This window comes from Physcomitrium patens, chromosome 12 (genome assembly GCF_059467195.1).
Source record: "Physcomitrium patens ecotype Gransden chromosome 12, ASM5946719v1, whole genome shotgun sequence".
In the NCBI taxonomy this organism is placed as follows: domain Eukaryota; kingdom Viridiplantae; phylum Streptophyta; class Bryopsida; order Funariales; family Funariaceae; genus Physcomitrium; species Physcomitrium patens.
Window position 1 is genome coordinate 12,629,974 of NC_143421.1, and position 16,477 is coordinate 12,646,450.

Sequence of the window (16,477 nt, forward strand, 5' to 3'; positions counted from 1 at the left end):
TTTAAATAATGCTTTCACAATTGGTGGGTGACCACGTTCACTTTTTGCATTTCCTTCCAGATTATAAGCAGTAGTTAGTGATAGTTTAATTCCATATCTTTCAAAGAATTCACGAGCTTCTTATGCATTTAATTCTCTATGATTTGTAGTGATTTTTCCTACACATCCGTAGCAGCAAATAACATCTTCAAGCAAAAACCTATAAATTCCCTCTTTAGACTTTGTTCTCAATACTCTTCCTTCTACTTGATTTGATAAATCTTCACGAGCTAAGATCAAATATCTCACTTGCCATAATCCGATTGACATAATAACCAAATCAACAATCCATTTAAAATGAATAGCTAGAGGATATGTAGGATGAAGACCATCTCGATGTTGTATACTAAAATACACTGGATAAATTCCACACGACTCTACAAATAAGAGTACATCTCGATACATATTTTTCCACCAATATTGTTCTTTGAGCTTAGCAAAAGCAACCCAAATTCCTCTATGTCCTACCCATAAACTATCATGAAACTCTTTTAATAATTTTTGTTTTTCTTCCTTATTGCCTATCACTCTTTGTGGCATCCCAATTCCTTTCTTCGATCTCTTCTATAAGAATCCTTCTCGAAGCAAAAATCCATATGCTTTCTTCCTTATTTGTTTGAATTTTTCTATAGACCAATTTTTTTGCTTAGTCAAGATATTTAAGTAATGACCAATATCCAATAATTCTCTTTCATAAAATTCCTCAAAAAATAGCTTGTCTTCTCGGTTAAGATTTGATACTAAATAGAATTTTAATCCAACGTTGTCAATGTCTTCAACCATTTTGTCTTTTCCTTCGTATCTTGCTTGAGATATCATGTCTCCTACCAAATTGTCCTTTTTAATAACATGCCTAAATTTCGGATTTAGTGACTTAATATAAGCAATCCATCTTAACATTGTAATATCCGACGTCGAACAATTAGTAACCATTCTAAGCAATGGTAAGCAATCTGTTTCAATTACGACTTCTGTCCCAAACAAATAATCCTTTTCACCTTTCATAGCCGAAACAACTCCCCAAAGTTCCTTTTTGACTTGTGAATATGCATATTAACGAGTACTTAAAACTTTAGCTCTAAATTGAACTGCAAATCTATTTCCACTTAAATCGTCTTGATCCACAGTCCACCCAATAGCAATAGGACTGATATCCAAAATAAGAATTATCTGCCTATTATAGACGTAATCAATTCTTCTTAAAATTAGAGGTGTCATCAATAACACCTTTAGTTTTTGCATTGCTTCAGTATGCTTTCTTTCCCATTTAAATCAATAATTCTTACGTAATAATTCATACAATGGGTTTGCTATATGAGCATAATGTGGAATCCATATATGGTAAAATACATAAGCCCCTAAAAACCTGCGTACCTTTATTAAAGAGTCACATGAATCTTTCATCTTTTCAATTCTATCAACTTTGCTTGGATCTGGCTTTCTCTCATAAGACCCACACAAATGCCCAATAATAAGAACTTCTTGTACCCCAAATGCAGATTTTGTTCCTGACAATGTAAGACAAAATTCGTCAAGTCGAGTTAAAATCTTTTCACAATCTTATATATGATCAACAACATATTTGCGACGCCCTCCCTCATCTAAAGTTTCATCTTTTTTTCCTTCTTTACATCCTTTGATAGGAACATCATCCAAAAAAGGTATAGTTTTCTCAGGGATGAAGTCTCTTAGTACTTTGTTCATCCCGTTCATCATATGAGCAACTGAGTTAGTAGCACCTTGTGGGAGAGTACACATTTTAAGCAATCCAAGTAGCGTTCTCATTGTCGTTAGATCTCTACTTCCATGCGCAAGTTGAAATTGATCATAACGAAATATAAATCATCCATTCAATAAATTGCCCTCCTCGTAAACGCTTCTACAAACTCATCTATTAAAGGTCCTATACCTGCATTTCTTATAGTTACGACATTCATTGGCTGTATATCTTGAATAAAATATAACGATCCATTTTTCTTAGGTACCATAAACCAATGACTAGAATATGGACCAAAAGAAGGCTCCAAAATTTTCATTCTCATTTTTTCTTTCAGTAATTCCACCAATTTAGGTAAATGTACCCTCGGTACTGGAATTGGCCTTAGGTTCCAAGGCACATGAGGTACTGTAAAGATAACCATAGGAGCAACAACATTAGGATCTACACATCCTATTTTCCAAGATTCAAAGGTAAACAATTTACCTTGTTTAGCAAGTATTTTTTTAATATATTTGATTTCTGCTGGAAATAAAGAACCATCACATCCAATATTCAATTCTTCAAAAGTCTCCTTTGTAAACCAATGTCCAATATTCTTCAGATTTCTTAAACTCTCTTCTTTTGATACTTCTTCTATTTGTTCCCTAGAATCTTCTAATAGGTCCGGCAACAGATTTTACCTTTTTATCTACTATTTTATATTTTATCTCTACAATAACTTTTGGTGCTCAAAAAGATTCTATTATAGTATAAACCTCCTTCAAATGAATTTCCACAATCTTGTCATTATCTCCTAATTCAATAGACACAATCAATTCCAAAGAATCCTCCAATCTATTTTCTTCATAAATACCGGAAATCCTCTCATCATCTTCTACTATCCCTAATTTGTGTAATTCCCTTTTAATACTATATAATTTTTTTCTTTCTTTTCTTTTAAGTTCATCAACCTGCTTATACATAATATTTTCAATGTCTAAAATATCAATAAAACTAGCGACAAAGGTACCTACATCTTGCGAGAGTATCTCCTCTTTTGTACCTCCATAATCCTACTTTATAGTGGTATTTCTCTAAAGTCCTTAAATTCTCCAAGAATCCTCGATAAAGATTTTTCCCGCAATCTATCTTGATTTTGCTCACAATTAGGAGGTATTGTTAGAAATTATACAGCTTTCCTCCCATCTTCACTACATACCTTTGCATAAGCAGAACCATTGTCAAGTATTTTTATTTCTATCCATGTTGCCGTAATATAAGGTTGTCCTAAAATCAACGGATAAGATGTTGTATCTTGAACAAAGAAATATTGTTTTGTTGTAACATCTCCAATTCAAGTTTTAACATCTAAAGAAGCTCCATATAATTTGCTCCATGTGTTATTAGCTACTCGTATTACACATCCATGTTCCATATCAATTGGCCATTTTTGCCTCTTATAAAGAACTTTAGACATAAGATTGATTTCAGAACCATGATCAACCAAAGCAACAATTGGTTCTTTTATATCTCCTACCTTCACCAATACTTTAGTAGTTGCCCTTGCCCAATGCTTTTGAGTATAATGGCTTGAAGCTTTCATGTCCTTATTACTATAATCTTCGAAACGTACTCGTTGATTATACCCATTTTTTTCTTTGTTGAATACTTGTAACCATTAACAACCTCTTCGTCACCTTTATATATTCTTGCGTCAATAGCATGACTCATTCCAGCTTTATCCATTAGTTGTCTCTTTTGCTTAAAGCTGTCAATGATAACATCATGAAACTCCTTCTTTGTAATTCCCAAAATTTCTTTCAATGTGAATTCCACCTTAGTATTTAATATACGTTCTTTCAACACCCCTTTTAAATCTATTGCTGCTTCAATGTTAGAAAGAAGCTTATAAGCAATCGATTTATCCTTATCTTTTGTTTCCTTTGTTTTTTCTTCCAATGATGCTGAAGAGTCATTTAATAATAATTCTTGTGAAGTTGCCTCTCGAGCCTTGTCTCCTCGAGATTGCCTCTTAGAAGAACTTTCTTCTCTCGTATCATCAAAATTCTCTCATCTCTTTTCTTCCATCAAGGCTTCATGTTGGCTCTTAGCAATATATATATGAATTAAAAGAGACTCAAAAGGATCTTTCCACCCTATTGCGCCTCGTATTGTAGCTACAATCCTCAATAATACATCCCGAGGCATTTTTCCTTCTTGCAGAGTAGAAATGGCAGAAGACCAAAATCTACTAGTTTCAATATTTCTACCAAAGTCATCATCTACTCTAGCACCATAACTTGTACTCTCACGTGCTGCTATTTCATGCGCTTTTAAGTAATCTTGAATCAATGCTCTCATACCTCCCTTGCCAAAATTGATTTGAAGAAGAACCTTCATATCTTTTAATGCTATCTTTCCATCTTTCCAGCAAATAACTTCTTGCCATATCATGTTATTAAATTCGTCGCAATCCTTCCTAGTATGCAAAGCATCATCACACCAAATACATCTTTGTACATACCTTTGTTTTGAAACATTCTTCAAATTATTTGTAGAAGTATTTTCTTCAAATCTTGCCAATTTGATTTGAAGATCTCGCATTCCTCGTATAATTTCTTCCATCTCCATATCTCCTTTCTTTGGTAAATATATTGAAGGTTGAATAGCAGGCATTGTTGGTCATGTTGTATGTACTGGAATTTTAGGTGCTTGTAGTGCTTTTGGAATATTACTCCTATCCTTCCTCTTTTCTCTTTTTGCAAGCAAACCCACCGCACTTTCAATATTTTTCTACTTTATTGTCAATCCTTCATCTTCTTCTGTATCTTCAAGAAGCAACTCCAATTTTCCTTGTAATTTTCCATCAGCAGCTTGGAAAAATAATTCAACCTTGTTTGGCTCTAATATCAATTTTTCTACCTTCGATAATTGAAAGTACTACCTTTCAAACTCCCTTAGTAGCTCAATTGCTTGTAAATTCTTATTAGGCCGCTCAATCCATTCTAGAAATAGTTTCTTAGTAACACGATCAGTGTCCTTCAAGAAATATTCATCTTTTAATGCACGCAAAAAAATCTCCCATGAATTTCCATAATGATCTATAATCGATGTAATATGTTCTCTTATCTCCGGTATCGTGGCAAGTCCAAACAATTCAACCATCTTCTTCTCAAAAACCCGATTTAATTCTATTTCTCGAACATAACATCTTAAATACCTTGAAATATTCCTTCCTTCAAATTCATCAATTTTATTGACCACTGCTTGCAGTGCTTTGGTTGCTAAAGCTTTCTTTCGATCATTGCTTTGTTGTTACTACATAGATAATGATAAGGCTTGAAATATACTAGCAATGGACGGATCCATGCACACACCTTGTCCTTTAGAAAAAACTCCACTAGAAACTTCCTCAAAATTTTTAATCTCATTCTCCATAATAAGAATGAATATAAACAAATTCTAATACCTCCTACTTCAAGCTTTCACGTCGAGTTCACTACTAATGTCGTATTATGTGAAGTCTTGCTTGAGAATGCACCAGGCACCTAACTGTGGAAGGTAAAAGAAAATTGCAACAAAAGGTCCAATTAGTTGATGACCTCAAAATTTTGCTCGGATGTTGGCCAGCCTCTCCTTCTCCAATCTGATGCCAACTTCCAGCACCGATATCTCTTTTTTCCACCATTTGATTGCTTCTAAATTTTATTTACATATAGAAAATCAAGTCTTCTACTGATAAAACTAAAAATCTCTCCAATCTAACTTACAGATTGCTAGATATATAAGAAAACCTTATTGATCCTCAAAACCCTAAATTCCAAGACCTTAGCTCACAAAACCTTCATATGTATCGATCTAGCCATTCGATTGACCTCAAACCTCTTATACACATTCACAACAAGCATACCAATAAGTCTCTAAATTTTTATCCATAAAAATGCTACAAAAATCACGAAATCCAAAAATTTGTAAATCGATTTTATTTCTCGAAGATCTCAAATCATAGAGAACATCACTCGCTTTGAAAATCCCTCCAAATCCAATATTGATCCAAACGACATGAAATCCTCTCTCTCCTAAAATCCCTCCGTAAGTCTGCTCCCCTATTCTTCTGCCTCGGTCTTCCCAAATTAATCCAACCGACGGAGCTTTTTTTCCATGCGGTCCAATCCTCTTGCCTTGGACTTCCTGAATTGGTCCAACCGATGAAACAGTTTACAACAGAGCCGAAGTCTCCGTATTGGAACATCATTGGATTGTCAATCGAGTCAGGTCTCATATTGGATAAGAAGTCGTAACAGGACCTGGGTTGGACATCTCCATAATTGGGTCAGATCGGTCCTTTACATCAAGCTCACTCAATGTTGAATTAGTCCTTTCCTCTTCTACTGACTCCTGTTATTGGAATTAAATGAAGCATTTCATTACTGGTAAGTATGCCTCGATTGACTGCGACGGGATGACAGTAACTGACCCTTGAATATTGGCACTGGAATTGGCCGTTATTACTAACATTCAAGATGACTAATTATTAATAAAAATCTTCTTCTTTTGTATTTTCACCATATAGTCGTGTTACAACACGACAACGTTTATGTGTTCTTTAAGAATGCCAAGATTTTCTAACAGTTAGATATTTTCGATACAAGAAGACTTTAGAAGTGATATCTAAAGATTTTTTATGGCCGCAAATATAAAAGGCAATCAAAGATTTTTTTCAATCATGTAATATTTGTTCAAGATTAAAAACTCCTCGTCATTGACCTTATAGACTTCTTCAACTATTATCTATTCTAGAACAACCATAGTCTTCTATTTCTATGGATTTTATTACAAATCTTTCAATCTTAAGTTTCTATGATTCTATATTTGTGATAGTAGATTGTTTTACAAAGATGGCATATTTTGTATTATATACAAAATCTATTATAAATAAAGAAATAGCCAAGTTTTTTCTTGATAATATCTATCAATATCATTGATTATTTAAAAATATTATATTGAATATGGAGACTTAATTCATATCAAGATTTTAGAAATTTCTTTTCAAGATTCTAAAGATAGATATAAAACTATCTTTGGTCTTTTATCTTCAAATTGATGGACAAATAAAGCATATAAATCAAGTTTTGAAGTAGTATATAAGGTATACAATCAATTACCAATAAAATGATTGAAAAACTTTTTTACCATTGATAGAGTTTGCTTATAATAATATGGTACATTCTTCCAAGCAATAAATATCTTTTTTTTACCAATTATGGTTATCATCTATGACTTGATATTTTTGACTTTTCTAAAGTTGATAATCTTATGGCAAAAGATTTAGCAAATCATTTGTCAAAGCTATATGCAAAAATAAAGATGTAATCAAAGAAAGCTTAAGAGCAACAAAAGATCATTGCAGATGTCTATTACAAAGAACAACAATAAATCAATGTGGGTGATAAGGTATGATTACTTTATTGTAATATCAAAACTACTTCTCCTTATGACAAGTTGGACTATCATAGGCTTAGACCTTTTCTATTTTTAAATAAATCAATCTAATTGTATATCAATTATACTTATAAAAATCAATGAAGATTCATCTTATATTTTACATATTTTTTTGAATTATACACAATAGTGAATATACTAAAAAGAAGACAAGTGCCACTTCTTCCTATAGAAGTAGAAAATAATGAAGAATTTAAAGTGGAAGAAGTGTTAGATTCAAGGTGGTGCCAAAATAAGTTGAAAAATCTTGTTCATTAGAGTAGATATGATAGAACGTACATGGAAGCCAAAAAAGAATCTTATAAATATAATAAAGAAGGTAGAGGCTTTACATCAATGACATCTATTAAAACCAAGATGAAGACTTTTTTTTATTTAAAAAAAAAAAAAAAAAAAAAAAATCTAAGCAAGATAATATTCTACTTTCTATTCTTCTTGTAGGTTCTTTATATTTGTCATAGTAAGGAGATGGAGAACCAATAATTAACATATTTGGCTCAAGAGCCTTCATTTGGTGACCTACTGGATGAGACATTGTAATTGTCACAACTTTGAAGACAATGAAATTGAGATGAAGAACCTCAAGAACAACATGTTCTTCCTCGAATAGATGGCAAGATACAATGCATTTGGTATCATGACCTTAGAAGGAACTCCCAATGTTTGGTAATTTTATTAGAGGTAGAAACAACTCCTAATGTTGTTCTAAATGTTTTATTTGAAAGAAGTTATGAAGGCCTCAATAACTATCAAATAATTGGATGGTCTTTCCACCATGATATGGAATACTATTGATGATTGAGAGGCCTTATTAACCATTTTCGAAGAGAACAAAGATTAAAATATGTAGCAAATATAATTCACTGCAACTTGATTTTTTCAATAAATGATGACCATTCCTTGTAGAACTTATCTTTAAAAGGAAGGATAATATCATGGACATGCATATATAAACTAATAATTATCTATATAATTAGATAGAAGTAGGTGAAAGTAGGTAAAAGTGGGTTAAATTCATAATATCTTCTTTAGAAGCTTTATAGATGCTACTTTGATTTTATAGATATCTATAATTAATTTTTTAGGTTAAAAACATGGTCAACAAGTTAGCCATGTGCCACACATGTTGGTAGCTTAAAAAACAAGCTAACTATATGGCATATACATAGAAAACTTGCCTTGTAAGCTAAGACATATGTCTTCAAAGTCAATACATATTAAAGCTCCTATAAAACATTGTCACGTAGGTCTATATTAGATAGAACCTATAGAGACAAGAGTGAAGCCCTCTTCTCTCTTATCAACTTCTTTCTTACTTCTAGTCTAGATTCAAGAGTTTCTAATTTCCTTGCTTTTTGGTAATATCCATTTTAATTTTCTTTTAATATACATACTTCTTTATTTTTATTTTGTTATACTTGTTTATTTACTTTTATCAAGTTCTTATCCCTAATACTACTTTATGTCATTTTTATTCTTTCTTGTGGCAGTAAATTGAGTTGATGTATTGTAAGCACTAATTCTCTTAATTGTTCTTGCATTTGTACTATTGTACTCTTTATTTCAATAAGCTTTTTTATAATAACACTTAAGAAAAAAAATCTAATATTTTTTAAGACAAGTAAAAGAAAGTACTTAAGAATTAAAAAAATAATAAAAATAATATCAATTTAGAAGAAGGTAATATATAACTTCTAATATTGTAAGTGTATTCTTTTCAATTTGTCAAGGACAAGAACTTAATAAAAGCAAAAAAACAAGTAAAATGTTTTTAAAGAAATATGACAAAATAGAAATAAAAAAATATGTATATTAAAAAGAAAATTGGAATGGCTATTGCCAAAAGACAAGGAAACTAGAGACTCTTGAAACAAGACTAGAAGCAAGAAAAGAGTTGACAAGAGTGAAGAAGACTTTATTCTTGCCTCTATATATACTATCTACCTAGTAGCTATGTGGCAACATTCTATAGAACCTCTAAAACTTGTTGATTTTACACAACAAGTATCTTAACTTGCAAGGCAAGTTTGTTATATGGATACCACATAGTTAGCTTGTTTCCTAAGCTACTAATACATGTGGCATGAGTTAATTTGTTAGCCAAGCTCCTAAGCTACTAATCAACTACAAACACTTGTAAAGTCCAAGAAGCATCTATGAAGCTTTTAAAAAGCTTTCTTAGAAGATATTATAAAATTAATCTACTTTTATCTACTTCTATTTATTCATATTACCTAAATAAAAATTATAATAAATATATGTCTATGATACTACCATTTTAAATTTATATTATAATTCTAAAAAAAACAACTCATAATACAATCTTTTCTTCACTTTAAAATTTTATTATTATTATAATATAAACAAAAAAATTATCAATTTTTACTAATCTTAAAAAAATATATCTTTTGAAGATTATTATTGATCAAATCAAATTAATCCAAATATTCAATGAGGTGCTCACTGTTTAACTTTAAGAAACAACATTCTACAATTTTTTTTAGTTTTTTACAATATCATGTCATATGCTTTGTAAGCACTCAATTTGTACCATTCTAAATCTAATTTTTTTCTATTGTGGCATTGGTATAAAATCAGCTAGTGTTTATTTTATTCATAAAAAAAATTTAAAGAAAAAATAGTCCATAATATTGTATATATATATATGTAGGATTATTGATTCTTGATCTTTAGCCAATTGTTAATATACATCATTACAAAAAAAAAATTTAAAGTTATTTTTTAGTTTCTTTAAATGTGCAAACATATATCAAAGAAAAATAATGACAAACAATATTTTGAATTACTTTTTTATATGCATTATAGAAGCTTCTTCTAATAATTCCATTTATGAGCATGCATTCTTGAAAGACAAATAAAGGATTTTATTTATATTATACAACTTTTTAAATGAGCAAGACTTATGTACAATATTAAAAAAAATCAAAGCTAAAACCTTTCTCTTGCAATAGAATTAAAAAAGTATAAGCTTCCACATAAAAATCCACAATACTTTATTATTCACTTCTTTGTCTTCTTGTTCGACCAAAGATATTGTAGAAACTTTTGATACATATATTATCAAAGAATGTTAATAAATTCACATGTTTCAAATAATGACTTTAAAGTTGTTAGTTTTTGTTTTTTTTTTGCTAAGACTTTAAGTTCATCACCATCTAGATCAAAAACTACTTGATATGTTCTAAAACAATATAGTACCAATCAAACCATATTTAGAAATTCTTCATGCATTTTCATTTTGAACAAATGTCATGCTTCTTTAAAAGTTCTAATCCATTGTGCATCAATATAACACTTAATTGCATTATTATCACTTCTTACTTATATTATAGTTCGATCATGTCTTTTATAAATATACTTATGAATATAATTCTTAATATAGATAGAAGTACAATCTTTAATATTAATGGAGTATTTACATATATATATATATATATATATATATATATATATTTTTAATATATGTTTGTAACAATATTACAACTATCATTACATATCTTTTTATTATCATTTTTTTAATATAGAATATTTCTATCTTAATTTATTGATGTCACAGCTTGATATTGCTTCAAATATTTTTTTTGATATTTTTCAATCTACTATATATAAAGTATGTGGATTTTGAGGTCCAAAAAGACCATAAACCATGCAAGAGGTAAGGGTCTCAAATAACAAAAGATCTTCTTTTTTACAAAAGATGTTTGCACAAATAATCCTATTAACATCAACTTATATTTTTATTTTTTTATTTCAATCAAAAAATAGAAATTACCATATATGCAAAAGACCATGTTTTCTAAATACAATACAATGGATTCTTGCAACAACATTTTTTGGTATGTTGTGCTTGCATAAATCTTCCATCAATGCATTATGTTTTAGTTCAAAAACTCTTGCAACCAAATCAAGTCTATTCTAAATTTTCTATCTCAAAAGTAGTGCATTGGTGATCTCTAAATACTTTTGATTTGCAATCATTGTTTCAAATATATTAATATATTGAACATATTGAATAATTTCTATTAAGACTTGAAAGATATCAAATATATTCCATGCACTTTGAATATGTATTAATAGAAGAATTATATATCTTTCCAAATTCCACATTTCTACTTCTTAATTTTTTAATAATTAAGGTTGAAGAGGCAAGAATTTTACCTTTCTATATAAACATATATCAATTCTTGGCATGTTTTCTTTGATAATTGTATAGTTTTTCCTTCCATCTAATAAAATGCACCATAATAGGCACATTCAATTTCTATCCTTTCAAGACAATGTAGCTTTTTTAAAGATTTTCTTTTATCTTCTTCACTAATATGAATACGCTATATTTATTGTCTAATTGTAGTTTTTTCTTTTATCTTTTATCAATATCAACAAATCATTTATACAATTGGACTAAAATAATTTATATTTTATTGCTTCTTCATACAACTCTTTAGTATATTTTCTTTTATTTTCTTCACTTATATAAATGTATTATATTTGATGTCCAATAGCCACTATTTCTCATGCCCATCATTATTGTTGGCCAATTTCTTAAGAATAAATATAAGGTATTTCATATTTTGGTGTTTTGCATGCAATTCTTCCATATATTTTCTTTCATCCTATTTATTTCTATAAATTTGATCCATTGTTGTTTAATTGAGATTACTTTCTATCCTTGTTGTTATTGAGCAATTGCTCTACAATTAAATAAATATATTTCATATTTTATTATAATTAGATAGACATATTTCATTCATAATCCATATCAATTTCTTACTAGATTGCTATTTCTTTTATCTAATGTTCTTATTAGATTGCTTTTACTTTTACTTGATGATCTTTGCTATGCAATTGCTCTACAATTTGAACTACTATTGCGTCCCATTTTTGTTGTTGTTGTTAGGCAATATCTCTATAATTAATCTACTGCAAATCTTTTGCACGTTTCTTTTGATCTTATCTACATTTGGCTCTAATAAGAGTTTTTCTAAACTCAATTATAAAATTGTTTTTATTTTCTATCTTTATTTTTTATTTTTTTTATAATTCAATTGTACTTAATAAGTATTGGTATCACTTGAATTATAATACTAAGATCTTGTACTAACCATGGTTTTTAAAGGTACTATTGACTAAAACCAAAACTCAAAAACAACTATTTTAGTTTTCTTTTCAAATTAATTATTCTATATTTAGATAAATTCAAGATAAATAATTAATTAAATTAATAACTAATTAAGAATATTCTTTTGCATTCTCTAAAATATGAATAATGCTCTCAAATCTATAAAAAAAATATTTAATAAAGAAATATCTTTCCTCAATAATCAATACTATACAAATATAAATTGAAGAAGCTCTTAGTTTCAAAACAAACACACAATAAAATAAAAGATCTTCAAAAATCAAGAGCACATTGACAAAAATTGATGATAAAAATAGGAAATTGTTAAATTGACCCTAGTATTTACTAAATTGATCCACTTATCCTAACCATCATTCTCTACTGCTAAATCCACATTGATCAAAAATCAATGAAAAAATGTTTTGATCTTCAACCAATAATATTGGGTGGATAAATTTAGTAGATATTTGGTTCAACTTATCAATTTCCTAAATATATATATATATATATATATATATATACATATAGAATATTAGAGAGTAGAAAAATACACCTATTGTTACACTATAAAAGTTACTTTAAATTTTTATGACTACCTTGTATACAAAGACTTGAATTGATATCAAATGCATTAATTGGTATTTTATATTGTATTTGATTATCTTTCATTAAATTCTCTTAGATATTTAGAATTTAAACAAGTTTTTGTAAAATCTTCTATTGTTGCATTGTTAATTTTATGAATATTCAATTTAGATTATTGCTAATGCCACCACAACCTACATATAACTGAATCATGACTGGAAAACCACAACAAATGTTTCATATCAGAATTTGATCAAACTGCAGACATGCTACGATGATCAAGAAATTCAAGTACGTTCAAAGTTCTAGCACCTGTTCCCTCGTCAGTTGGTCTTTTTTAACTTCAACAGCCAAAGTTGCCAGTTTGCCTTCTAGGGTGCACTCCATCCAAGGATCAAGACAAGAAGACGGAACACCAGCTACATTTCAGAATTTCTAAACATCTAATTAAACATTTGTGAGAATTAAACAACACAAATGTTTTCTTTTTTTCTTTTCTTTTTTCCCTTTCATATGGGGTGCAAATCTACTGAACGAAACACCGATGTGCTAAGAGTAACTTATCCAGGACGCTGTTCGGAGGATAACAAGGTTTGATGACAATGCTTGTGCATCCGGTATTACTCTGCTCGAAATTTCCAGTCCCGACGACACATTGGGCACTGAGGCCGCGGGCTCTGGGAGTTCACCCACTTCAAGATGCAGTGCAGATGGAATGCGTGATTACATGCTCCCCACACTGCCAAGCAAACATCATGTATTAGCATCCTGGTCAAACCCAGTTGTGAAGAAGAGAACAGTTGGCTTTCTCTACAGCAAAAGGAGAAGAAAAAAATAATCAATTAATTAATTAAAAAAACTGAACGAAAACCCCTGCTAATAGTTCCCACTTGAAAACTGTTTCAATGCCATGCGAGCTATGGTACAAGAAAAGAATTCCTTAAGAATAGCTGCGAATTGTTATAGCTGATGCATTTCAATACTGTGTAAAACCTGGCATGCAAACACCACTGTAGCAAACCTTCTGGCGCTTATTGGGCTTAAATTAGGTCAAAATACAGCACGCGGTAGCACACGAAATAGACCAAAGAAGAGAAAACGGATAGTATTACATAGTCCTGATTTGGGATTGTTGGAAGAAAATAAAAAGAGCAAGAGACAGGAAAGTACTCAGAGGGCAGTCATCGCCAGGCATTTTGCAGTCGGGGCAGCATCCGTCGAATGCCATACGACATATTCCACAAGCATCATCGTGCGCGTCCCAGGTCCACGATGCAACAGCATGCCATCTGCCCAACCCCAGTCAAGGTATTGCTTACAAATGAGACACCGATTGACTTGCTTTCTCACGTCCTTCCGCTCCAATCTAATACAATCGATTTATGAGGTACTACTCAGGTAACGTGTAAATATTCAAACATTCAAAAACCTCAAAAGATTTCGAGAATTAACTAGCGACGCAGATGTAGACATGAAACCCCCCGTTGAGTACCCTATCGAGCCCTGCTCTACTCTAAACTGGCTTGCGTGGACAGATTAGCAATAAAACCTAAATTCACGAAATAAAGAAGACCATGTCTACGTTGTCTTCCTCCCCGCCCTCTGGTGCTTACTGGCACTAATAGTTGCGACACCCAACGATAACTACCCGTCATATAGAAATTGGTTTTGGTTGTCAGCGCAAATCCTAAAATGTGCTAGCTTGGAAGGACACTGATGGGGGTAAAATAAAAGTACAACATCAACCCGGGCCAATAGTGAACGAAGAAACGAAAAAAAAATGCTCAGAAAAACCCAAGAATGCTTGGAAGAAACTCAAATTCATCAATAACGTCGCTATATAGACATTACAGCAAGAAATTGACGTGAGAGAAGTTCAAGCTATACTCACTCTGTATCAAGCATCCACCAGCGCAAGCGCAATCGGAAACGAGAAGTCAAGGCCTCGCATTACAGAATGCAATGCAGTTCAACATCATCACCACCAAAGCCCCTGATACAAACAACCCTACTTACTATTCAGATCCCAGCGCACCCCACCCACCCACTTCAGCATTCTACAATCACAGACATCCCTGCCGCATTCAAATCCCATTCACAAACAAACCCACAAATCACCAATCCCTAAAAAAGGATACTCAGAATATTGACTTTCATGGTGTCACGGCTCTCTGCTTCAACTTCTCGTGGCGATCACTGCGTCGTTGTTGAGGGTAGTTCTGTTCTGTTGTGTTGTGTGCTTTTTTTGTATTCTTCTTTATCCAGTGCATGCAGCAAGGACCGGCTTCAAAACAGAGAAACACCCCGTCGACGACGAAAAAGAAGAAAAAGAAGACAACGGAGCATTCCACACTTTACGACTGGATTCTCATCGACGTCAGAGACCCACAAGGGCGTGGATTCTAATTCCAGAGAAACCTTGACGACGTCGCATAGAAATCATGGAAACACCCACAAAAACGTCGAAACTATCTTCCTCTCCAATGAAAGCAAAATAGTGTGGTGGGTGAATCTCACATGATTGTTTGATAAGTAGATGGGTAGATTTGTATGCGTAGAGAAAGAAAAGTTGGGATTTCAGAGAAAGTTGTTAAATTTGGGAACATTAAGATTCAATTTCTAGCATTAAAAAAACTGAAAAAGCTTTTTTTCATTAAACTTGTGAAATTATGTCTACCTAACAAGGATATTTAATTAATTCATGATATATATATATATATATATATATATATATGTGTGTGTTGTAACATATTAATACATCATAGTATCTTACCAAAAACTTGAATCGTTTATGGTTATTTAAGAAAAACAAGATTTATTTCATAGGATTTATTTGCTTGCGAGTTTATTTCATTTTGCAGTTATTTTATTCTTATAAATGACATATTACAAAAAATAAGGTGAGGTGACAATCTCCCATTTAAGAAGAAATATGGAAGAAGAAGGTGAGGTGCAAGGAGGAAAAAAAGAGTTAATGTTCCATAAGAAGTTGGTTGACATCATATTTGAATAGTCTTCAACTTGAAGAATAGGATATAAAGTGTTGTTAAAGTGAAATATTAATATTCTTTGATACATTTGTTTTAAAATAATTTTAATATTTAAGCATATTTATATGCAGATCTTTAATACTTATTAAAATAACTTCAAGAAAAAAATAAAAACAAAAATAAAAATAACCTAGATTTGTGTGATTATAAAGTTGATAAAGCATCAACAATTTTGTGAACAATTGTACTATGAACCTAACAAGTTCATAATATGATAGGTATTATGGAAAAAAAAAAAAAAAAAAAAAAAAAAAAAAAAAACTTTCAAAATATGATAGGAATTATTTTACAGTTATCAGACCATTTGATATTGACCATGAATACAAAAAAAAGCTTGAGTTTGAGAAAAAGAAATTTATTCTTATGCAATCTACTTGCTTGAAAGAACATTTCTACAACAAACTTCATCATAAGATTTGTAATAAATATTCTATTAAAACTTCTTTTTATGAAACTAATTTA

General features: G+C 30.7%; 1 protein-coding gene across 1 annotated transcript; it reads right to left on the minus strand.

Annotated features, from left to right (window-relative positions):
- Positions 1–13,181: 13,181 nt before the first annotated feature.
- Positions 13,182–15,183, minus strand: LOC112289373 (anaphase-promoting complex subunit 11). Its single transcript, XM_024534533.3, has 4 exons — positions 15,104–15,183; positions 14,857–14,889; positions 14,136–14,254; positions 13,182–13,704 (listed from the first exon to the last, which is right to left on the minus strand). Exons 2-4 carry the CDS (start codon positions 14,868–14,870, stop codon positions 13,586–13,588), a joined length of 252 nt encoding a protein of 83 aa, XP_024390301.1. The 5' UTR covers positions 14,871–14,889; positions 15,104–15,183; the 3' UTR covers positions 13,182–13,585.
- Positions 15,184–16,477: the final 1,294 nt, after the last annotated feature.

Bases quoted from the DNA above. Each gene is read 5' to 3' on its own strand.
- LOC112289373 (XM_024534533.3), bottom strand. The intron at 13,705-14,135 runs GTACTTTCCTGT...TTTGCTTGGCAG, and splicing joins TGGCGATGACTGCCCTCTGA to TGTGGGGAGCATGTAATCAC.